This window comes from Mastigoproctus giganteus, chromosome 13 (genome assembly GCF_048544385.1).
Source record: "Mastigoproctus giganteus isolate SK-2022 chromosome 13, ASM4854438v1, whole genome shotgun sequence".
In the NCBI taxonomy this organism is placed as follows: Eukaryota; Metazoa; Arthropoda; class Arachnida; order Uropygi; family Thelyphonidae; genus Mastigoproctus; species Mastigoproctus giganteus.
Window position 1 is genome coordinate 64,833,293 of NC_143587.1, and position 26,281 is coordinate 64,859,573.

General features: G+C 36.6%; 1 protein-coding gene across 4 annotated transcripts in view; it reads left to right on the plus strand.

Moving 5' to 3' along the window:
• AMPdeam (AMP deaminase) overlaps positions 1–26,281 on the plus strand; it is a 334,349-nt gene that overhangs the window by 170,615 nt on the left and 137,453 nt on the right. For all 4 annotated transcript variants that reach the window (XM_090387683.1, XM_090387682.1, XM_090387684.1 and 1 more), the window contains 2 exons: positions 13,884–14,103; positions 23,035–23,164. In XM_090387683.1, coding sequence (XP_090243809.1) covers positions 13,884–14,103; positions 23,035–23,164 — 350 coding nt within the window. The remainder of the gene's footprint in view (positions 1–13,883; positions 14,104–23,034; positions 23,165–26,281) is intronic.

Sequence of the window (26,281 nt, forward strand, 5' to 3'; positions counted from 1 at the left end):
ATTGGGCAAGATCAATCCTCTCTAAACTAAAACAGCCTACCCAACAGCATGCAACTCATTTGGTAAATGCACCACTTACAATACTGCCCGATAAAAACACTATATAGCAGCCACTAAAGTAAATAAGCTCTGAAAGAGATAATCAGAAATCTAGTACTGATACCATGGACATAGATGGAAAATCACACAAAGATGAACCACTTCTTCAAATTCATATAGAGGAGAACATGAACGTCGACAGACCAATTTTCCCAAAAAAGGGAAAAAACAAGAATTGACAGGTGCAAGCCACCAACAGCCTGATAATCCCCAATAATGTGCACACTTATTCAGTGGAATTGTCGTGGACTCCCAGCAAACTTAGACAATACATATAATCTAATTAGCAAATATAAGCCAGCTGTTCTTTGTCTACAGGAAACAAACCTGACACCTCAAATAGTCATGAGTGTAAAATGTCGTATAACATATATAACAGATTAGGAACAACTCTAATATAGTTCATGGAGAGGTAGCATTACTAATGCACTCCAGGATGCCCTTTAGACCTATACCTCTGCAAACACCTTTAGAAGCAGTTGCTGCTCAAGTTATGATGGGGATAGCAATAACAGTTGTTTCTTTATACCTTTCACCTAATCATTCATACACTACTGCCGATTTGTATGACTTAGTCACTCAGCTACCAACCCATCTTTGTATCTTGGGTGATTGGAATGGGCATCACCCCCCCCCCCTTGGGGTTCCTTTAATGTTGTTAAGAGAGGTCAAGTAATTGAAAAATTTGTTGAAAGTAACAATTTAACATTAAACAATGGCAGCCACACATACTTGCATCTCTCCTCAAGATCAACTTCTGCAATTGACCATTCAGTATACTCCCCAAACTTGTTTTCACTTATCAATTGGACAGTTACGGACAACCCTCGTAACAGTGACCACTTTTGAGTAATATGCATACCTTCGACTAACTCTCCTCAAACTGAAATAAAAACAACCTGGAAGTTTGACAAAGCTAACTGGATGAAATATCAAAAACTTGCACATTTAGATATTCAGTCCATTGAGTCTCTCACCATTGATTCTGTGATAAACTACATCAGTCAGCAAATAATGGCAGCAGCAAAATCTACCATACCCAAATCGTCTATGAAAATTCAGTCCCACCTGAAAATATGGTGGAACAAAACCTGTAGTGATACCGAAAAAGAGAAGTATAAATGCTGGACTGTATTTCACCAATACCGAACGACTACTAATCTGATATTGTTTAAGAAATCAAGGGCTAAAGCTTGTCACATGCAACAAATGAGTAAAAAGGAGGAATGATTCCAATATGCCTGCACTATAAACAGAACCACAGACATCACAATAGTTTGGACTAAAGTCAAAAGAATTAGTGGAAAATATTCTCCTATAACCATTCTGATACTACTTCTAAAAGGAAAAAAAATCTGTAATCCTCTCAATTGTCAACTCATTAGGTGAAATGTTTGAAACACTCGCGGCTGTAACCACATATGAGCCAACCTTTCAGTCACATAAAGTACAGGCAGAAAAATATGATCTGAATTTCAATACTACGTGCCAGCTTCCATATAATGTACCCTTTACCATGACAGAGTTATGCAGTGCACTTGCACGATCAAAGAAGTGCTGCTGGCCCTGATGGAGTTTATTATGCCACGATATATCATTTGAGTGAAGAGTTCCAATCTGCTCTTCTAAAACTGTATAATAGAATCTTTGATGAGGATTACTATCCTATTAGCTGGTTTCATTCTATTGTATTAGCCTTCCCAAAACCAGGAAAGGATCATTCTGATCCAACAAATTACTAGCCTAGTGCTTTAACTAGCTGTTTAGGAAGAACATTTAAAAAAAAAAAAAAAAATCAATACCAGGTTGACATGGTTCCTGGAAACTGAAAACATTCTAAATTGAAATCAGTAAAGCTTTTGAAGAACTAGATCAACACTCAACCTCCTGGTCAAAGCTAAAGGAAACATTCAAAATGCACTTCTTAGGAACGAACACGTAATGATGATATGTCTTAACATTGAAAAAGCTTTCAACACAACCTGGTGATATGGGATTCTTCATTATTCTATGAATCTGGTATTCGAGCTCATCTCCAAAAATTTATCTGAAACATTTTTTACGCAATTGATTCTTTCAGGTATGTTTTCACTCTGCTCTCTCTCCCAAACATTTGTGCAAGAAGGTGTACCCCAGGGTTCTGTGCTTAGTCACACTCTTCTCCATCAGGATCAATTCACTTACCAAATGTACTCATGACACAGTTGAAACATATTTGTATGCCGACAATCTGGCAATCTTGTGTCAGTCTCAGAACATGTGTCTAATTGGAAGACACCTTCAAGGCACTATTAACAAGCTTGTTTGGTGGGCAAAAAATAATGGATATAGACTTTCAAAGCAAAAAAAAACTGCAATTCATTTTTTCCATAAACGGAAATTACATCCTGATCTAGACTTATAACTTGACTCTTCATCCAGTTACTTTTCAGCAGAGCGTTAGATTTCATGGACCAAATGCAGATTAAAAAAAACTAAGTTTTTTGGAGCATGTTATGCATATTCATACAAGCTGTCTAAAGAAGCTGAATCTGCTTAGGGCAATTTCTGCTATGTCATGGGGTGCAGATCGATATATGCTGCTACACCTACGCCAGTCGTTAATTAGATCTAGACTAGACTATGGGTCCCTTGTATATGCCTCAGCTAGAGAAAATGTATTAAAATGGATTGACCCTATACATCACAATGATTTCCAAATTGCACTAGGAGCTTTTCATACATCACTAGTTCAGAGTCTCTATATGGAAGCACACAAACCACCTATATTCCTTTGTCAGCATGCTCTGCTATTAAGCTATGCCACTAAAATCATAAGTTGTCCGCATCATCTATATGGCAATATCTGTTCACACTAAAATGACATAATTTGTATCAAAATAAACCTTTGCAGAATAAACCATGTTGTATTAGGTTACAAAGCTTAAACATATGTGAGAACTAAATATGAATAACATATTTCCAGGTGTTAGCATGGATACACCACCATGGCAAATACCATTGGCACATATTGATAAACATTTACAATGTTTATCAACAAGTTATAGTGCATCCTTTCCCCATCAATCCTGATGGGGAAAGAATGCACTTCCAAATTTCAATATTAAGCAAATTCATGCGGCTCACTCTTTTCAATTCTCTAGTTTCATTGAAATTTACACTGATGGTTCCAAGGCAGACAGTAAAGTTGATGCAGCTCCCTTTGGAGTGCAGCACTTATACCACAGAACTGTATGCTGTCCTGATGGCTTTAGAGAATGTAAATCAATCTTTATACCTCAAACTGTCATCTATACCAATTCTTTAAGCACTGTATCCGCTCTTCAATGTAAACTTCCTTCCAGCCATCCCTTAATACAAATTCGAATCAAGTTAGTGCAGCTTCTTGCAAACAAGCAAAAAATAGTCATCTGTTGGATACCTAGTCATTCTGGAATCACAGGAAACAAACAAGCTGAATTTGCTGCCAAGAATCCTAGTCATGTAACATCAGACTTTCAGATACCTTGTACCAATTACAAACACATCATACAATGTGCCGATATGAAAAAAAGAAAAAAAAAATGGCTATCCATTTGGCAGGAGAACAAAATTAATCAACTGTTCCAGATTAAAAATGATCACAATCGGTGGTTCTCAAGCCTAAGAGGGAATAGGAAGGAAGAAGTCATACTTGCTAGATTGTATATTGGACATACTCACCTAACTCATAGTTACCAACTCACACAGGATGATCCTCCACTATGCAGCAACTGGGAAACTCAACTCACAGTAAAACACCTGGTCATTGAATGCCCATTATTCCTGAGAGGGTGACAAATAGCTTTCTCTTCACATCTATGTTCCTCTAATCAACTTACTCTAGAGCAGTTCCTCAGAGACCGACAAGACATTAATGATCTGTTTAATATGTAAGTTAGTGCAAAAGCATCATTTTAACGTAGCCATCTACCAAAGTAGTTAAATTAATTAATTAAATTGACATTGTTTTTGTTATATCTCATATTGTGAATGCCTTCAAAACAAGTTGCCATGGTATTGTACTACCTCGAATAAATAACACTTCACCAGTGGAGAAGACTACTGTTATTTATTCTCAGCGGATACCATCACCCAGATGGCACTGTTTCAAAGCTCGTTGACTTCTCTTTGGTGGGTGGGCAGGTACCCTGGTGTTGCAATAGTGATAACCCAGTTATGAAGTATAATTTCACAATATGAGCGATGCCTGATGGTGTGCAGTGATATAGACTATAAATTATTTAAGGGCAAAGGCCTCATGCTTCGAGGTAGAATGACTGACCCACCGAAGAGAAGCCAACAAGCTTTGAAACGGTGCCGTCTGGGTGGTAGTGGTATCTGCTGAGAATAAATAACAGTAGTCTTCTCCACTGGTGAAGTGTTATTTATTCGAGGTAGTACAATACCATGGCAACTCGGTTTGAAGGCATTCAATATGAGATATAACCAAAACTATACCAATTTAATTAATTAATTTAACTACTTTGGTAGATGGCTATGTTAAAAAGATGCTTTTGCACTAACCTACGTGTTAGTCATTCTACCTCGTACCATGAGGTGCCTTTGCCCTTAAATAATTTATATGATCTGTTTAATATACCAAACCTGTACCAATTAAGACTGTAATTGGTGCATTGTGGCCTTAGTAGCCCTTGCACCAATAAATCAAACAAACAACAACAACAACATGTCATCAATTGGTGGAACAAGCACAAGGTGTGGCCTGACCATTGCATAAAGCAATGGGCAGGTCTGGAGGCCTCATTTTAGGAAGGATGTAGAGCTGCTGGAATGAGTGCAGAGAAGGGCAATGAGATTGGTGAGGGAAACAAAGGGGTGTTCTTACCATGAAAAGTTCTGCAAATTGCAGCATCTGGAGACTAGGCACATGTGAGGTGCTTAGGTGTATAAGGCCTTACATGCGAGGTGATTGAGGTGTATAAGGCCTTGAATGGGTTGAACAAGCTCAATGCTGATGGGATTCTTCCTCTTGCTCAGATTTTGCACCTGAAGGGGGCATAAATTCAAATTAAGGAAAGACAGTTGTAGAATAGATTGTGTGGAAATTTGTCTTTAGCCAGTGGGTGGTTGATTGTTGGAACAAACTTGCATCTGTCAGGGAAGTTGATAGCTTAAATAAATTCAAGGAAGAACTGGACAAACTTTTGGAGCGAATGGATGGGTGAAATGGGAAGGCTTTTTTTTTTTTTTTTTTTTGCTGATGCTGTATAAGCTTGCTTTCTTGCATCATATGTTTCTACTAATGCTTCCAACCGTTGTTGTGTAAGTGGGTAGTTCGAATAAATTCAAGGAACTAGACAGACTATTGGGGGGGGGGGGGGATAAGTGAAATGTTTTTTTTTTTTTTTCTTTTGATGCTGTAAAGGCTTGCTTTCTTGCATCATTTGCTTCTATTAATACTAATTATTAACTTTTTTCCAGTGACTACTTCCTGGCTTTAATAGTGAGATACCATGTGGGGATGCTAAAAAAGATCCCCCCCCAACCCAAAGCCCTCATTGGCCATAGAAACAAGTTTGAAGGCAACTGTGCAAGCAGACTTCAGGGAAATGATACTCCATGCAAGATAGTAGTCATTGGAAAAAAGAGTTAGTTCATGTATCATCACTAGCTGACCTTGAATTTGGCTTTTAGACATGTCTGATAATTCTGTTGTCACAACCTTACATTTATTTCAATTTGCAGCTATTCTGTCAGTAGTCATCCACTGCTCTGAATCATCCAGACAACAGTGTTGCATTGTATAGAATGTGTCTTATTAGGTTTTCTCTTTCAGATAATAATTTTGCATTCCAAATGAGTAGTGCTGTTGCAGTGTATACGAAATCATATACAAGAAATTTCCAACTTTATAGCACTTTTATCCTATCCAATAGAAACTTGAATTTTTAGAGAAATTACCTTGCAAAATATGGATGTTGTTTATGAGGAGGGGAAGTCAAATTTACTTACTCCACATGATCACTAACAGGTATAAAGTTGTATTTTTATACAAGGTTGGATTTGGCTAAAATTAGGCATTTTCTTAGGGAGGTGTTATAATTTAAATATGCACGTATGTATTGTATTTCTTAAAAACTTTATTATACTTAATTTTTTATTTTTTTAAAGTATGATATAATATGACAAAACTTATTCATTTTCATAAGTTTCTTTAAGCAGCATCTCTGTTAGGTTCAGCCATATTCAAATTGACAGCATAGATTAGGTCCCTTTAGCAGTTTGTAATCTGCTCTACTTGAAAGAACATCCAGGTGATTTTTTTTTTTTTTTTGAGCCTATATGCTTCTGAGCTTGTTTGAAACAACATACTGACTGAAGCTGAAAGGAATCCCCAATACTTACATTTTTATATATAATAATAAAACAGTTGTACTACCTAACTTCTTGGTAATTTGATTATTGTGATAATTGAAGGAGGACATTATATGTAGAATATCAGAAGTATATATCCCTCCACCAACAGAATCCAAATACTGGCAATATCTCTGGATAATCCCATTTGCCCAAAGACCAATTGTCAACTCTTAATTTGGTATTTGGAATTCTGTTAGTTGGGGATGAGAAGATTGCAATTATATTTTACCAGTAAACTAAACTGAAATTTCAGTCATGAGGAAGTATCATTAACTGTTATAAGAAAGTCCATTTTTTATTAAAGTAAGCCTATTTTATAAAATTTATTAGATTCAAAGAACTCCTGACCAAGGTAATTTAAAAAAGAAGTTTGAAGGAAAAGTGATGAGCAAGAGACTGAGAGGAAGAAGGATAATTGGAATATTGGATGATTTATTAGAGGCTGATGGATATCTTGAGCTGAAAAAGAAGTTTAAATACAGCAAGGGTGATCAAGATCTAATTAAGTTTTGTCTGTCATGGACCTGTCATGGTAGAGACTTTTGACGATGAAAGCATGCAAGTCATGTATCATGTAAATTGGTGTACCATATGAATTGACATACTGTAACCAGAGTACGATATATCAAGGAATTTCCAAAGCAAGCAATCCATTGCAATATTCAAGACTGGTTATATTTTAATGCAATATTAGCAAATGATTCAGACTGAATAGCATTTCTGCTTACAGAGTAAAGCAGCTCCTATAAAAAATTACATACTTTTATATATAATTTACCTTTAGAAGATGAAATGCACAAGGCATAATTTCTTATGGATTTAGGTAATTAACTATATAATATTGGTGTAGATACACCATAGTTTGCCCATAAATTTGAACTACGTATGTAGTGTAAAAGGCATCGTTTTTAATTGTATCTCATATTGTGGTTGCCTTCACAATGAGATAGCTGGTATTGCACTACTTCAAATAAATAACACTTCTCTAGTAGGGAAGACTACTGTTATTTATTTTCAGTGGATACCACCATCCAGACAATCGTTTTGAAGCTATTTGGCTTCATCAGGGAGTGGGCAGGTACCCTGCTAATGCAACATGCCACCACATTATATAGTTAATTACTTAAACCCATAAGAAATTATGCCTTGTGCATTTCATCTTCTAATACATTATTATTTATACACCATTTGGCATGTTGCATTATCAGGGTACCTGCCCACTCACTGATGATGAAGCCAAATAGCTTCGAAATGATCATCTGGGTAGTAGTAGTAGTAGTAGTGGCACATGATGCAAGAAAGCAAGTGTAGGAGCTTATGCAGCATCAGCCAAAAAAAAAAAAAAAAAAAAAATCATCACACCATTCCCTCCAAATGCCTGTCCAGTTCCTCCTTAAATTTATTTAACCTATCAACTTCCACAACGACAGATGGAAGTTTGTTCCAGCAATTAACCACCCGCTGGCTAAAGGCAAATTTCCGCACATCTATTCTACATCTGTCCTTTCTTAATTTGAACTTATGTCCCCGTAGGTTCGTAATCTGAACAAGTGGAAGGATCCCATCAGAATTCAGCGTGCTCAACCCATTCAAGGCCTTATAGACCTCAATCAGATCACCGCGCAGGTGCCTAGTCTCCAGCCACTGCAATTTGCAGAACTTAAGCCTCTCTTGGTAAGAGAATCCCTTCATTCCCCTCACCAATCGTGTTGCTCTTCTCTGTACACGCTCAAGCAAATCTACATCCTTCCTAAAATGAGGCCTCCAGACCTGTACGCAGTACTCAAGGCGTGGCCTGACCATTGCCTTATACAGAGGGACAATCACCTCCTTTTCCCTGCTAGCAAAATTCCTATATATCATTGACAAAACCCCATGACCTGCCCTAGCAGCCTGTCTGCATTGCTCAGAAAACTTCATATCTGACTGCACAATTACTCCCAGGTCTTTTTCATTTTCTACCACCTTAAGTGTAGTACCACACAGTTGGTACGTTTCTCTGGGGTTACTTCTACCCATATGCAGTACTTTGCATTTGTCAAGGTTGAACTTCAGTTGCCACTTCTTAGCCCATCTGCCCAAATTATCTAGATCCTGTTGCAGTAGCACACGGCCATTACTGTCATTAACAACCCTGCCAACCTTTGTGTCATCTGCAAACTTCGACATTAAGCCTGATATACCTTCATCAATATCATTGATAAATACACAAAACAACAGTGGACCCAACACCGAACCCTGTGGGACTCCACTAATAACATTAGTCCATGAAGAGCAGCACCCATTGATTACCACCCTCTGTCTTCTCCCACTTAACCATCCTTTTATCCATTGTAGCAACTTACCCTTAATACCATTCTGCTCCAATTTGTACAGTAGTCTTCCATGCGCAACAGTGTCAAAAGCTTTCCTGAAATCCAAGTATATGATATCAAAATTATTTTTCGCATCCAGTTCCTTTGTGACCACATCATAATAACCAATCAAATTTGTCAGACAAGACTTTCCCTTAACAAACCCATGCTGTGTTTGAATTATTGCTGCAGTCTTGTCTAGATATCTGCTGAAAATAAATAACAGTAGTCTTCTCTACTAGAGAAGTGTTATTTATTTGAAGTTGTTATTTCGTTGTAAATAACAGTTACCAGTTATTTCGTTGTAAAGTCAACCACAATATGAGATACGATTAAAAATGATGCCTTTTACATTACATACATAGTTCAAATTTATGGGCAAACTATGGTGTATCTACACCGATATTATATAGATAATTTACCTTTGTATTCTGGCATTTGACGTAAGAAAAATTAACGTGTTTGGACTTTTCACTCAGTCTAAAATTCAACAAAGAAACAATTTTTCTTATTAATTGCTCTTGATCTGTATTATATCTTTGTATCCTATATCAGTGAGGTATTTATTCCCCCATAGTGTGCACATCTCTTAATGTATAAATCCACAAAAGTTAGAGGATAAATGAGATGGCAAAAAAATGCAACTGACTAAAATCTCTATTTTTACTTTCAGTGTTAACAGAAGCAGCAAAATTAAATTAGTCATTCTGATGGGTCAAATTTCATAGCATAAATGACTGTTGTAAACATTTGACTAGATGAAAGGAAATATGTCAGTCCACCTGAGGGAATCAGTCTTTGTGCACTGTAAAGGTCCTTGAGGTTGTCACAGACATTCTCTGAGATATGCCAGACAAGCTATACTTGCTACCTCGGAGTCTAAAACGCTGATGGAACTGATATTCGGGTGACACTCAAGTCAAGTGGACCCAATTTCGCGGAATGTCCGGACGGTCTGTGACAGCCAAATCCTCTGCTTGCACCTTCACGATGGTGGGACTGTTAGTAATCCTGTGTATAATTTCCATGCACAAGTACATGGTGGGTGACCACCCAGGTGTGAACCAACGTAAGCAGGGGTCGAGGTATGGTGCCCACACCACATGGAGGAACGCCGCCCCTCTGTGTTACCAGGCAGTACTAGGTGATAGATGACTCTCATCAACCGGTGAAATACCACCACTTTGCTTATTGGAGGCTTGAAGTGGTGGAACCCATGTTTAGTCTCTAGAGCTAAGTTCCGGTCAACCCTTCCCTATCTCTTCCATCATGCAGTATGATTGATGACTTTTGAGGTTATGATGAACGTCGTGGCGAGATCCAATATTCCTTACATTTCGAGGGTACAGCTCTAAAACAGTGTTCGCAGGCCGGCCGCTAGTTAGTACACTGGACCGAACCTATTGGTAACTCTCTAGGAGGCTTCCGGATCAGCTAGTGTATAATCTTGCTACCTCTACTCTGCCAGATAGTGACTGGAGGGAGTCCGAGTAGTGTGTATGCGGGGAGCATTGTCGAGGCCACGTTATGTCAAGGATCTGGGTACATTCTTACCACGTGTACACCATATCCAAAAATTTCATTACTTCATACAGCATGTCCCACCCACTTTTTCTTACTATTGAATATACCATGAATTGTCAAACTAATAGAGCAAGCTTATCTGCGAAAAAATATCTAAACCTCCTAAGCACTTCCTAATTCATTTCACAGATATACGTGGTCTCAATTCTAATCTCAACAATGTCCATTTCCACTTGCAGTCTGCCAAACCCCATGTACTTTTTCTGACAGAATCTCAGTTATCGGTTGATTCAACTACTGCTCATCTGAGATGCCCAAATTATTCGCTGTATGATTCCTTTCACCTCAAAGGTGGTACGTGTGCATATGTCCATTCTGCTATTCCCTGTCAGATACTTGGCAATTTGGAATCTCCTCTCTTCGATCTTCTCTGGCTTAAAATCTCTCTGCCTCATTGTGTCAAATTCATCTGTTGTCTCTACCGTTCTCCCAACTCCACTAATCACTTGGAGCTCTTTGACTTCCTCTCTTTGCAACTTGATTTTCTCCAGTCCAACTTTCCTAACAGTGAGGTAATTTTCCTTGGTGATTTTAATGTTCACAACTCCAGCTGCCTTCCGTTTTCTAGTCACACAGACCCAGCAGGTCGAGATGCTGAGGCTTTTGCAATTACCAGTGACCTAGCACAGATTGTTCATTTACCTACAAGAATACCGGACAATCCTAATCATACAGCCAATACGCTTGATCTTTTTCTCACAAACAACCCTTCTAAGTGCACGGTCGAAGTGAGAGGTCCTTTAGGCACTTCAGATCACAACTTCGTGATTGCCTCTTCTCCAATGGAACCTTTATCTCATGGCTATTCCCAACCTCATGTTGTTTGGTATTACAAGAATTCAAAATGGGATGACATGCGAGACTTCTTTTCTTCTTTTCCTTGGTCGGATTACTGTTTCAAAACTTGTGATGTCAACGTTTGCTCAGATCGTGTCAGTGAAATTATTCTTGCAGGAATGGAATCCTTTATCCCACACTCCACTTTAAAATCTCGTCCTTTATCTAAACCTTGGTTTTCCAATAAATGTGCTAACGCTGTTCAAGAGAAGAATGTTGCATATCGTAATTGGCTTCTTTTTAATTCTTCAGTTTCATTTTCTGCCTACACCAAAGCTCGCAACAATTGTAAAGCAGTTATTAATCAGTCCAAACTTGAGTTTGAACAGGCTAAGAGTAGAAAACTTGCTTCTTGCCCTGATGGTAGCCGAGCATTCTGGTCTCTTGCCAAAGCTATTGTCTGCAACTTTTGCTCATCTCTGCTCCCACCTCTGTCCAAACTAGATGGTTCTGTTGTCACTTCAGCCAAGGATAAAGCTGACCTGCTAGCATCCCATTTTTTTTCCAACTCATGTATTAATGATGTTGGTAAAACACCTACCATCATTCCCAACATGCTCCATTCAATGCCTCCTGTGGTCTTCCATCAAAAGGATATCAGAAGGATTTTGATGAATCTTGATGCTAAGAAAGCTCCAGGTCCTGATGGTATTTCTCCACTTGTTCTCAAAACCTGTGCCCCTGAACTTACTCCTATTCTTTGCCGCATTTTTTCACTTTCTTATTCCAAAGGTGTTTTTCCTTCTGCTTGGAAATTTGCTCATATCCAGCCAGTTCCTAAAAAGGGTGACAAATCCCTCCCATCCAATTATCGTCCTATTGCAATTACTTCTACTCTTTCTAAAGTAATGGAGAAAACAATTAACCACCAACTCTGAAACTACCTAGAAACCTTCCATCTGATCAACGATCGCCAGTATGGATTCTATCAGTGTCTATCCTCTGGTGATATTCTGGCTTATGTTACCCATTTATGGACTAATTCAATGGAAAGGTTCGGTGAAACACAAGTAGTTGCTCTTGACATCTCAAAGGCTTTTGATCGTGTTTGGCATAAAGGTCTTCTAAACAAGCTTCCATCTTATGGTTTGCCAACTGTTTTTAATAATTGGTTATCCAGTTTTCTCTCTGATCGCTCACTGAGGGTGATGGTAGATGGCTCTCTGTCTTCTAACTTCTCCACTAATGCCAGTGTCCCCCAAGATTCAGTTCTTTCCCCCCACTCTTTTCCTCTTGTATATTAATGACCTTCTTCCATTGACTGGAAATCCTATCCATAGTTTTGCCGATGATAGCACATTGCATTCCACTTTCCATTTTGAGAAACCTTGTCCTGCTCAATCAGCTTCAACTTCTCGAAAATCTGCTACCAATTCCTTAAATACCGATCTTCAGGTAATTCTCCAGTGGGGCAAAGACAACTTAGTTGATTTCAACCCTTCTAAAACTCAGTCTTGTCTTATATCTCGCAAAAAGGATTTTCTGCTCCAATGCTTATCTTTAGTGACACTCCGATTTCTAGGCAAAATGATATATCTCTTTTGGGGATTACCCTGACTTCTAATCTCTCTTGGCACAAGCACATTAGAAATATTGCTTCCTCTGAATCTAAAAAACTTGGTTTTCTCTTTCGCTCTCGGTGTTACTTTTCTTCCAAACAGCTGTTCACTCTGTATAAATCGCAAATCTGCCTTGCCATGGAATATTGTTCCCACATCTGGGGTGGTGCCCCCAAAACCTCTGTCAGGCTTCTTGATTCCATTCTGAAGAGGGCAGTTAGGTTAATTAATGATTCATCTCTAACAGAGTTTCTCCACTCGCTTTCTCATAGACGTACTGGTACTTCCATGGGCACTGTTCTTCTGAATTGGCTTCTATAATTCCCGCTCTCTCTTTCAAAACAGTCCGAACACGTGGCGCCACCAGCCAACATCCATTTACTGTCCAACTTCAAACCCACAGAACCAACTTTTCATCTTCCTCATTTATTCATTCAACTGCCGTTTTCTGGAACAACCTTCCTTCATACGTATTTCGTGAAAATTACAATCTACAGAAGTTCAAGTCCAATGTCAACAAATATCTTCTTTCGTCTTCTCAACCTCCAACCCAAGCACGGTACTAAGTACTATAGGTTCTAATACCTCTCGTGTTTGGGGTTCACATAAAAAAAAAAAAAAAAATTCAGGTGACATTGGATCCTTGACCACATGCAATGAATTCAAGCACCAGTTCACAGCAGACTACCACATTTGGTAGATCTTACATGGGAATTATCTTTATAACTATGAAATGCAAAAGATGCAAAAACATTTGCTGTCAGTTAATAGTTGACAATGATAAGACTTAGCTACTGTTTTGAATATGAACTTTTGATTGTATTTATTTATTTTTTTTACTTTTCTTATACCAGATGAATAATTTTATTGATTTTATGAACTAGATGGAGTAGCTAATAAACAGCTATAATATTTTTTTGCCTCTATGAAAATTTTCATGCATGTAAAATAAGTTTTATCATGGAAACTGTTGTTATTAGCTGCTACTATATCCTCCACTTATGAACTTATATTTATGAACCTATGTTTTTGTGATACTTTTTTTTTTAAGATGAATCTCTTGGATCACCACCTACAACAAAAGATCCATGGAAATGTACTCTACCAGAAGACTTGAACTATTTTTTGAAAATGGAAGATGGTGTTTTCCATATATATCGTACAAAGCAGGATATGGACAATGGGCAGCATGATGACTATACATTCCCTTCATTGGCAACATTTGTGAATCATATGACACTCATGTGTGCCATGATTGCTGATGGACCATTGTGAGTAGCATTTGGTATATATTTAGCTAAAAATTGCTTGAAGATAAGAAAATTTTCAGTGATATGTTTTGTACTGAACATTAAAATGTTTTCATATAATTCATCTTGAAAGTTCTCTGTTATCATGAAAGTATATTTCAGTTTGCTGTGGAAAAAGATTTCGATAGATAGTTTCACCAAAATATAGTTTTATAATTGCTTCATACTATCTGATAATCTGAAAGTATGGACTGCTCTTCTGTGATTAATTTGCGAGAATAAGTGCCTCTCTGGTGCCCATCTTAAACATCATACTTTATTACTGGAAAAGTGCAATTTTCACTTTTGTCAGAGAAGATTGCCTGCTTCTCATTTTATTTGAAAATTGTTTTAGGAAAGTGACAGCTAAGTTTGAAAATAATTCTATAGTTACTAAAACACCTTTTTTTAAGTTCTTCAAAAAATCAGCTACTATAACTTTGATAATTTGTTAAACCATTGATAATTTATTTTTGAAATAGTCATAGTATGAGCACAATCTGAAAAATGTCTCTTAGCATAACTTTTGAAGGAATAGAAATAAATCAAAAATTAAAAAAACATACTGCACTTGTAAATTTTAAAAAAAATAATAAAAAATAAAAAATTACCTTGAATTTGATGTATCTTTTTAGGTGCATTAGTATGCATACATAATGTGCCTATTATTGTCACCATGTCTATCTATTCATCCATCCACATGTAATAACCCTGCTCCTAGTGGATAGATTTTTATGAAATTTTATATTTGTTCCTTTTAATAAAGTTTGTCTAGCCATCCAAAATGTCATTAAAAATCAGACAAATAGAAATCAAATAATAATTTTATTTTTATTTATTTTTTTTTTTCCCAGTGGATGAATTTTCATAAAATTTTATATTTCACTCTTTTAGAACAATTTGTCAAGCCTTAACTAATTCAATTGTTAGCAGTATACTTTATGGTTCTCACATTCCCTTTATTTGTTTTTTTTTCACAGCGAGAGTCTACTTGTTGCTAATTCTTCCTTTGTATACCACAAACAAGACTGTTTGGTTACAGCCTATTAACAATACATTTTGTAACCTTTTTATTATATATGTATCTGTACTGTAATATTGCAAGATTGCATGAAGATAAGCTTAGAGGGCCTGAATGAGTTATCGGAAAAATTTAATAATTGAAGTGATTGATGTACATACAAAGAAGAATAAGATTATTACAATGTACTTGCATGTTTGATTATAATTTGTATATATATATTTTTTTTTGCCAATTTAAATCTGTGATTTTCAGTAATGTGGTTTTTGTGAATTGATTATTAGTATTTAGATGTTAAATAATAAATATTTCCTTTTGTTTTCTCATATACAGCCACTCCCTGACTTACATAAGGGTTGTGTTTTACGGAACTCTGTGTAAGTCGAATTTCCCTAACTGCTCATGCAGCACTCGCAACTATGCATGCTAAATTTGATTGAAGCAAAAAAGAAATGTTCAATGAACATGTAAATAGAATTATTTATTGGGTTTTTTATCTTGTGCACAGGAAAAATTACAAAAAGTGTACAAAATTACAGAAATTATAAAATTACAAAAAGAGAGAGGAGACAGGCATAACGTCAGCAAGTTTTACCTTTAGAGCACTGTTGCCAGAACTAACTCTCCAGTTGAACTCGCCACTACAGAAGTTGAGGGCTGTGGAGATTTAGAAGGGGTTTTTCCCAACACATCACAAAATTTCTCTGCAGCTGCAGAATCTGCACTGGTGACTTCACCACATACTTTAATGTTTTGGAAACCAGCATGATGCTGGAACCTATTAAACGACCAATAAGTAAATAGGAATGAAGAGAAGATTCTGGAAATTTATTTGTTTTTTATATGATTGAAGATTTCAGTGAAGGGGAACTCATTTTGCCATAATACCGTAATGTAAAAACCCACAATTCCATTTATCGGTATTATTGCAAATGCAATAAGATCAAGTTTACTACCCATTTATAATAGATTATGCTAACAGAAAAGCCCAATAAACTGGAAAGTGCAAATTGTTTTATGGTAGCAGCCTCCAGAAATGTACTTTAGAAAAATATCACAAAGGCATTCAAAATTGATTCTTATAACGAAACACATGATAACGATGAAAGTGTAGTGCAATTTCCATTATAAATATGACCTTTTAGAGAGATAAATAGCTTAGTTATATAGCGAAAATTTCAACTTCCGAGGTCTTGGAACGAATTACCAAAAAAAAAAAAAAAAAAAATGTGTTATTGGGTTCACATTGCGATATTTTCACGATACCTCCATTTATTCCTACGGGATGCAAAATATGTTTCCATGATTTTAAGTTTGCACTGGCCAGCAAAAACTTACGTAAAGTCGAATTTCCATAAGTCGAGTATTACATAAGCCAGTGAGTGCCTGTACTCTTATTATAATATTTATAAATATGCATACTCTGTATATTTATATTTATGCATACATATATGCATATTTGCAAACATTTATATTTATGCATATCTTAAATTTATATTTATGTATATTACGCATAAATATAAATATATGAATTTGTTGTAAATCCGTATATATATGTTGTAAATATACATATTGCATACATATGTTGTAAATATTAAATAATAATTATGAAACAACAGGGATTACCTTTATTTTAGATATAGGAAGCTTCTTTTCCAACCAATTCTCCTAGTCCAATGCACTAATAATTCTTTGGGAAGGCAATATCAATTTTACAAAACATGTGGAACATCTTCCCCACTGTCAGAACCGTAGTGTTCAGACCCCTCAGTCTCAACATTGAGCACTCAAGACTTCTGTCTTCAAACACCATAGCTCTGGCAGCAAGGAAACCATTACGTGGATTGACATAAAATTAAATTTTGAAGGTCTAAACCACTTAATAAATATGGACCGATTATTTTATTTATTTATTTTTTTCGGTCCTGTAGCTTGACATTAGAATTAAATTTAGGGGTCTAAAATGCTGTTCATTTATTGCCTTTGCAATAAATGAACAGCATTGAACAGCATATTGCCTTTGCAATAAATGAACGACATTCATTCGGCTTTAATGAAACAAAAATTATAAATATTCAACACAACTACCACAAACTACTTATTGCGGAAACCTTAGAGATGAAACTACATGAAACTTCAATCAATATCCGTAGACCATTCCTATTGTCCTACGATTGGTCACTTATACGCATGCGTGAAGAACAAACACTACAACATAAGACAAAAGTTTCAGATTAATTGTGAGTTGCTCTATTCCTGTGAACATGACACCCCGAAAAGTTCTAGTCCTATTTAAGGAGAATAATCTCCCCATATCCATTAAACTTTTTAGACCCCTAAATTTAATTCTGGTGTCAAGCTACAGGACCGAAGAAAATAATCGGTCCATATTTATTAAGTGGATTAGACCTTCAAAATTTAATTTTATGTCAATCCACGTAATAGTTTCCTTGCTGCCAGAGGTATGGTGTTTGAAGGCAGAAGTCTTGAGCGCTTGAGTCCTTGGAGTAATTCTGAATAAAAAAATATCAAAATCGGAAACATCATTTACAGACACCCTGTACATATGTTGTAAATATTAAATAATAATAAAAAATATACTACATGCCCCCCCCCCCCAAAGTTTACATTCTTCTACCCCAGTGCATGTACCTCCTGAAGTGTACATCCCCCGGTGAAACGCTCTGGATTTAACACTGTCAACTACTCTTATTCTTGCTGTAAAGAGTGAGAGATCTGGTAGCAAAGAAACCAAAAAAATGGTGCAGCAAAAAATAATTTCTTATTTTCGTTCAAGGCCTATACACATGTTATTGTGGCTGAAAGTTCCGTTTGTTTTGTTACCTATGAATAAAAATACATGAGTATAATGTAGTGTTTTTATTTTTAAACTTACTCCAGAACAGTATTTTTGATAAATTCAAACAAATCGGAAGTCCCAGTTAGTTCAGATTATCGGCACTCTTCTCTCTCTCTCTCTCTCTCTCTCTCTCTCTCTCTCTCTCTCTCTCTCTCTCTCTGTGTGCATGCATGCAATAGAACCCGGATAAGAAGTTTTCCCCTGTACTAGGTTTGGTTTCTTAAATCCAAATTCCAACTCTATAGGCGCCTCCGTAGCCAGGTGGGCTGGAGCAGCAGTGCATAGCACACGCTTCGTGATTAGACCGGGGTTTGAGCCTGTGAGCCACCAAATATGGAGGATGCGGAAAGGTCAGGGAATGACCACCGCATATTCCCGGAGCAATATGGCCTTAGTTGCTAATGCTCCTAAAAACCAAATAACAACAACAACCAACTTTATATATTGCAATGTATTATTTTCCCTCGTAAAAAGTGTTCCCACATAAAAAATTTGTGATAAAGAATACAGTGTATTATTTTGAAGACTAAATGCTCAAGGCATAATACGTTATGGGTTGAGATATAGTTAATCTCCCATACTGTATTATGCCTTGAGCATTTAGCCTTCAAAATATTATCATTATCTTCACTATTTGGCATCTCTCATATTGTGGAATTAACTTTGCAACCGTGATGGCATGTCTGCATTACCAGGGTACCTGCCAGCCCATTGATGAGTGAGTCAACAAGCTCCGGAACGCATCTGGGTGGTGGTGCCCACTGAGAATAAATAACAGTAGTCTCCTCTACTAGAGAAGTGTTATTTATTTGAAGTAGTGCAATACCTGGTATCTCATTGTGAAGGTAGCCACAATATGAGATAAAATCTAAACGATGCTTACACTACATACAAAGGGTACTAGGAAAGTTTTGCAATATGACGCAACAATGAATCACAGGAAGCTGCTTGTTGCTGCATGTTGAGACATGTTCATACGTGCATAGTAGCCGCCGCGCCAAGTCGATGGGCTCAGTTATTCATTAGTAGTGAGAGTGTAAAGTGCTTGCGATGGCATCGTGGTCACGAAATGAGATAAGGACAGTTTTGCGGTATAATTTCGTGCGTGGTTTAACCATAGACCAGTACTTAGAAGAAATGACTCTTGCACTAGATGATGATTGTCCACATCGTACAACGATATTCAGGTGGTATAGAGAATTCCAAAGGGGAAATTTCACTCTGGAGGATTCTGAGAGGCCGGGAAGGCCACGAACGTCAGTTACGGAGGAAAACGTTACTGCTGTGAGGAAAATGCTTGACGAAAACAGGCGAGTGACCTACCAACAGATAGAGGATACTTTGGGCCTAAATGCACCAGCAATTCGTTCAATTCTGCAAGATCATTTGCACGTGAAGAAACTTTGTTCTCTCTGGGTGCCGCATCAGCTGACTGAAGAACAGATGACACGACGTGTGACTTGGTGCCGGGAGATGTTAAAAAAGTTTGATAAGGGACAATCTCGGTATGTGAACAACATCGTGACAGGTGACGAGACTTGGCTGTACTATTACGATCTGCCGACCAAGGCTCAAAACAAAGTTTGGGTCTTTGATGATGACGACACACCCGTAATTGTCAGAAAATCCCGATCTGTAAAGAAGAAAATGATAGCTGTATTTTTCAAATCGAGTGGAATTGTGGAACGTGTCGTTTTGGACACGCAGAAGACAGTCACAGCTAAGTGGTATACTGAACAATGCCTGCCTAAAGTCATTGGATCTATGAAGAACCTGCGGCCAAAGTCAAGAATGGACACCTGGTACCTCCATCACGATAATGCTCCAGCTCACCGCGCCAAAGCCTGCACCGAATATTTGACCACGACAGGACTGAAATTTCTCGAACACCCTCCTTACAGTCCAGACCTTGCTCCCTGCGACTTTGCACTGTTCCCGCATGTGAAAATGAAGCTAAAAGGGAGGCGGTTTTCCAGTGATGAGGACCTTCTACGGGCTTGGGACAACGAGTGTGCTTTACTCCCTAGTGAAACTTGGCAGAACTGGTTTAAAGATTGGTTTCGGAGGATGGAGAGGTGTATTGAATGTAGAGGAAATTACTTTGAAAAAATTAAATAAACAAAGTTGTATTGCAAAACTTTCCTAGTACCCTTTGTAATATCACAGCTAATGGAGAAAGCAAATGAATATAAAACACCATTATGCCTGGCATTTGACTCGAAGAAAATATATGAGAATGCTACCTCCTTTATTAGACTAGACAAAGACAGTAGCAAATTTAAAATTGAGAAAGGAGTTGACAAGGGGAGACAATATCTCCAAGTTGTTTACTGCTACCCTTGAGGAAGCTTTCAGAAGATTAGACTGGTCGCAGAAAGGAGTCAATGTGAATGGAGAGTACCTAAACCATTTACGATTTGCAGATGACATTGTGATCATAAGCTATGATCCCAAAGAATTAGAGGAAAATCTTAATCAGTTATGCAGTGTTAGTAATGATTTCAGCCTAAATATGAGTATGGGTAAAACAAAAGTAATGAACAAGTATGCCATAGAAAGGAATATAATCATTGAAGGAGCAGTAATTGAAAAGTTGGTTTCATATACTTATCTGGGACAAGTCATTAGCTGTAATAATGATAAGCACGTAAAATGATTTTTTTTTTTTTTTTTTGCTGATATGATATAAGCTTGCTTTCTTGCATCATGTGCCCTTGCTAATGGCTGAAAGTCAAGAGAAGAATAAATTTTGGATGGATAGCATTCAGGAAATATAGTCACATACTGAGGAGCAATATCCCAATTTGTCTGAAACGTAAAATAATGAACCAAGGTATACTCCCCACCATGACTTATGGAAGTGAAACTTGGGCACTCACCAAAAGAATGGAAGAGAAGCTGAGAACTACACGGCAAAGAATGGAATAAATTATATTAGGAATCAGACTGTTAGATAAGAAGAGAAACACATGGATTAGGCAACAAACTCAAAGGACATTCTTATTAAAACTAAAGAACTAAAATGGTCTTGGGCAGGACACATAGCTCGAAGACATTTCAGATGTACTAAGAAAATAATAGAATGGTACCTAAGAGGAGCTAGAAGAAAACCTGGAAGACAGAGATGGATAGATGAAATACACGAGTTCGTGGGTAGTAAGTGGATGGTCATTGCACTAAACAGGAGGAACTGGAAAGTTGCTGGAGAGGCCTTCATCCTTCAGTGGATTGAAAATGGCTGATGATGTTTAATTATTTTGTGATATTTATTGTTTTTACAATTCAAAACTCTGTAGCCCTTTTATTTAAATTCAGATAACCTGTAACTCTGTAACAGTTCAGAATTGTTTTTATAAATGTTTTATATGGTTATTTTTTTTTTAACCCTAGAATATGTCCCAGAATTTATTGCATCTACTTTTGAAACTTGTGTTTATGTGTAAAATATGTAGATCTAATTATGAATCTCTGTATTCCACTTAATTTATAACTTTTGCAAATTAATTGAAAATTTAAGTTGCTCTGTTTGCTTAATGTCAAGAAGCCCAAAACTGCTATACTTAAAAGATGTAAAAGTGTAGCCAGATTAAAAAAAAAAAAAAAAAAATATATATATATATATATATATATATATATATATATTATTATTAATTTTACTTTGGCAAAAGGTCAAATTACCCATAATTTTGTTCATAGTTTGTCAGTAATTCATCTTACGTGTTTCGTATTAAGTAGACTTCACTTGAAGTACTCTCCCTCTGTGTGCGCATACATCTCCCATCACACTATGAGGGAACTGTGAGAATGATTTCAATTAAAATGAGAATTTTTTTAAACAGTTACTGGTACTTTATTTTTCAAAGATATCTTCAACATTATTCAGATACTTATCTCATCTATACACCAGATTTTTTATACCACGTTCATAAGTCTTTTTGCTACTTTTGCCACTACTGATTGTTTCCTTCACCTCATTGTTCATGTGCAATTGAAATCCTACCAGATCATTTTTCAGTCTTCCAAAAACATGAAAATGCAAAGGTGCAAAGTCTGAACTATACAAAAGATGCTTGGTCACTTCACAATGCAGTTTATGGATGGTTATTCTAGTATTATTGAGCCATGAGTTGTCACACATTTTCATATAAGAAAGTAACATCAGACAGATATCTATCTGGTTCTTGTTTTTGATGGCATGTTGTCACATATCATCTTTGGGGATTTGTGCATAATTCGGTAAGTTGACCGTCTCACTTTTACATGAAATGGCACAGCACTTCTTGTAAGCATAAGCATAACCTACTTAGTGATTTCAAGCATCTAATACCTTCATTTGTGGTGATGACCATTTCCATTGCATGCTACATCATCTGTTCTCTGGTTTGAAATGCTTGCATCATGTCTCATTCACAGTTTCTGTACAGTCTAAAGAGTCATTTCTAACCACTTCGTGTCACTTTACACACTGCAAATTCATGTCTCATGATATTATCCATTTTTATTAATTGTTGAAACTTTTGGCCATCTACTTCATGCATTCCCCATATATTATAATATCATGCATGATGGTGCAGCAGAACCACAAATGATATCCAGCTTTTTGGCCACATTGTCAGTTTTTGCCATACACTGACCTACCCTAATAGTATTGTCTGCCAAGACTGTTTTATTCTGAGTTAGCTGTGTAAGCTTAGGCTGGGTAAGATTTATCCTCCACAGTTTTCTTCCTTCGCCACAATGATTTGCATGTGTGTATATTCAAGGACATGATTTATGTCAATTTTCAATTAATCTCTGCTGGAGAGACACCTTCTGCTGTAAGAAGTAGTCAGCTTGGATGCAGCTCACTGTCAATGTCATATTTACTGCTACACATCACTTTCTTCACATAATGCTACTAGTTCATATAATAAAGCACTTTATTTGAATGGTGTTATGGGCATAATGTAATATATTATAAGCAAAGTAAAGTTCATGTGCATTCACATAATAATATATAATAAAAGGTTTTTAAAATTTGTTTTTTAATCAGGAAATCTTTCTGTTATCGAAGACTAAGTTATTTATCTTCAAAATATCAATTGCATGTGCTGTTAAATGAATTACGTGAATTAGCTGCACAAAAAGCTGTTCCTCATAGAGACTTCTATAATATCAGAAAGGTATGTCAGAATCTTTAATTTTTAAAATATTTTCTTATTTTAAAATAGTGAATTTAAACAGAAATTTTTGGTTAGTATAATTAATTTAATAATGTGGCCAGCTATAAATTGTGTGTGTGTGTGTGTGTGTGTGTGTGTGTGTGTGTGTGTGTGTGTGTGTGTGTGTGTGTGTGTGTGTGTGTGTAAAGTATCGTGTCTAAGCAGAATTATAGATACTTTCAAATTGGCATTTAAGATGGATGGGCTTGTGGGTCCCTCATTTTAATTCCTTTGATAACATCAACCCTTTCTTCAAGCTTTCATAAATGCCCATCAGAATGCTGATTTCGTGCTTCATTTCTTTACACTCTTTGTGATGAACATATGCAATGGCTGGCTATATCATATTGCATTCCAGAGAACTCTGCAAATATCAAACAAGTAACACATTTTACAAAACTATGATTTGTGGAGAACTGCCCTCCTTAGTTCTCCCTTGAGTCACAGCACTTCCACTACTTTGAGCTCTTTGCTTTGCTGCTCTAATCTGAATTGTGATGTTTCTTCTTTAATTTAATTTGTAAATACCACACCAAACTAAGGGTTACCTAAGTAATTTAGTGCAGTAATGACACTACACTATTCACAGGTTATGCAACAATAATATTTATTACACTAAAAATTTATATTATATGTAATACACTACCGAGTTATGTTAAATATTACACTGTGCAGTTATGTTCATAATGTTGTAAACTTAGAGTTTGTAGCCTTATTAAAAACACTTATGTTAATTATAAGTGTTTTTATACATATGAAAAAAGGATATGAAATGTTAATGTGATTAACACTGACAGTAATAGCAGAATTTTCTCTTACTGTGACAATTTCAGAGGCTAAGCAAGAAAACAGTTTCATCTACTCTATCAAATAACAAAAAATAAGTCTACTACTAATTTTAAACAAAAAAAATTATGTAATAAAACATCTACTTAGCAGAGTTCAAATATTGACACCCGCTCTGTTGCTAGCCTTGTTCCCCAATCACATGCATCCATTTATTTGAATACAGTGAAACTTCTCCTAACGGACACCTCTCGTTAACGGACATCTCTCTACAATGGACATTTTCAAATTCCCCAACTCACCTCCATTGGTTTTAACGTGTTTGCAGCTTCTGTGTAGCGGACATTCTCTGTAACGGACGCGGACAGGCAATCTGCACTGTTTCGTTTAGATTAGCACTTAATTTGATCTCCCCATAACGGACAGCGGGCGAGCTTACGGCCCTTTTTCTAGGAACGTTTCTTCCACGTATTGCCTCAATCGTGTGTTTGTTTTCTATTTCCGATTCTCTGAATTTTATCAAGGTTTGCGTCGCGGTTCTAAACCCTTTTTTCAAGAATTTTAAGGCACGTGTAAAACTTCTGATGAATTCGGTGTGTGCAAGGGGGTGGAATATGGTCAGCCTTTCATCTTTTCAGTTTTGTTCAGTGTCGTGTGAAGTGCACAATGTCTTCACGTAAACATTTAACTTTAAAAGATAAAGTCGAACTCATTAATGCGTATGATCGGCAAAAAAATAGTGTTCGCAGTCTCGCTGCAAAATTCAAAATCGGGAAGACGCAGGTAAGCAACATCCTAAAGAAAAAAAATGAACTGCTCAAACAATTTTGGCAACACGGAAATGATCAGGTTCAAAAATCATTCCCGAAAACTGTTGGACTTCAAATTGACAATGTTACGTACGAGTGGTTTTGTCACTAAAAAAATTCCCATTAATGGGCCTATTATTAGGAAAAAGGCTTTGGAGGTTGCGAAATCTATGGGAGTAAATGAGTTCAAAGCTTCTGTGGGATGGCTAGACAAGTTCAAAACTCGGCATAAAATTTCTTGGAAAACCGTAAGTGGTGAAGGTGGATCTGTTGATACTGGGGTTGTAACAGAGTGGACCGTCAAATTGGAAGATTTATGTCGTGATTTTGAAGCTAAGGATATTTACAACCGTGACGAAACAGGGTTGTTTTTTAAAGTTCTTCCTGAAAAAACAATGAGTCTAAAAAATTAAGTGCCAGGGCGGAAAAATTTCTAAGGAACGCTTGACTGTACTATTGTGTACAAATATGCTGGGAGACTTTGAACAACCTCTTGTTATAGGAAAACCACAAAATCCTCGTTGTTTCAAGGGCATAAAGTTGAATGTTGATTGGAAGTCTAATAAAAAGCGTGGATGACAAGAGATATCATGAGCGAATGGATAAGTCACTTTAACCAAAACATGATTCGTCAAAACAGAAAAATTATTCTTTTCATGGATAATGCTGCATCTCACCCGCACATTGAATTGTCCAACATTCAAATCGTTTTTCTGCACCAAACACATCTGCAGAGTGTCAGCCCTTGGATCAAGGGATAATAAAAAATTTTAAACTTCACTACAGAAAACGTGTTTTAAGACATCTCATTGCAAACATGAACGATGTAACATGTGCGAGTGACCTTGCAAAGAAAATCAGCATCCTAGATGCGATTCAATGGATTTCCTCTTCAGTGAACGCAACTAGAAAACAAACTGTCGTGAACTGTTTTGTAAAGTCTGGCTTGTCAAACGCAAAAATTGAAGTTGTGAACAGCAAATGTGGAGCACCAAGAAGAACAAGAACTTCAACATCTATTGATGATGTACGATACTTCAGCTACAAGTGACCCTGGCTACAAAGATATAGACTCAAACCTCACTACAGAAGATGGTGCTATAGATATCAACGACATTATCATCGATATTTTTCAAGAAGTTCCTCATGAGGATGAAGAAATGGAAGGAGGTCATTATGTCGAAGAACATATTAACGACGAACCACCGATGAAAATAGAAGAAGCGCTCATACAAATCAATCGTTTAAAAATGTTTTTCGCCGCTGAAGAAGATACTGAAGGACTTTCGATGGTTTCTTCACTCCAAACAAATGTTGAAAACAAAATTATCAGCCAGAAGAAGGTGCAGAAGAAAATAAGTGATTACGGTATGTATTTTTCATAAGATAAAGTCATAATATGCATAGCACAATTGTATGTATATTATTTACAAAAATATTGTGCAAAATCTGTATATAATTTAATTTAATTTTACATTAAACG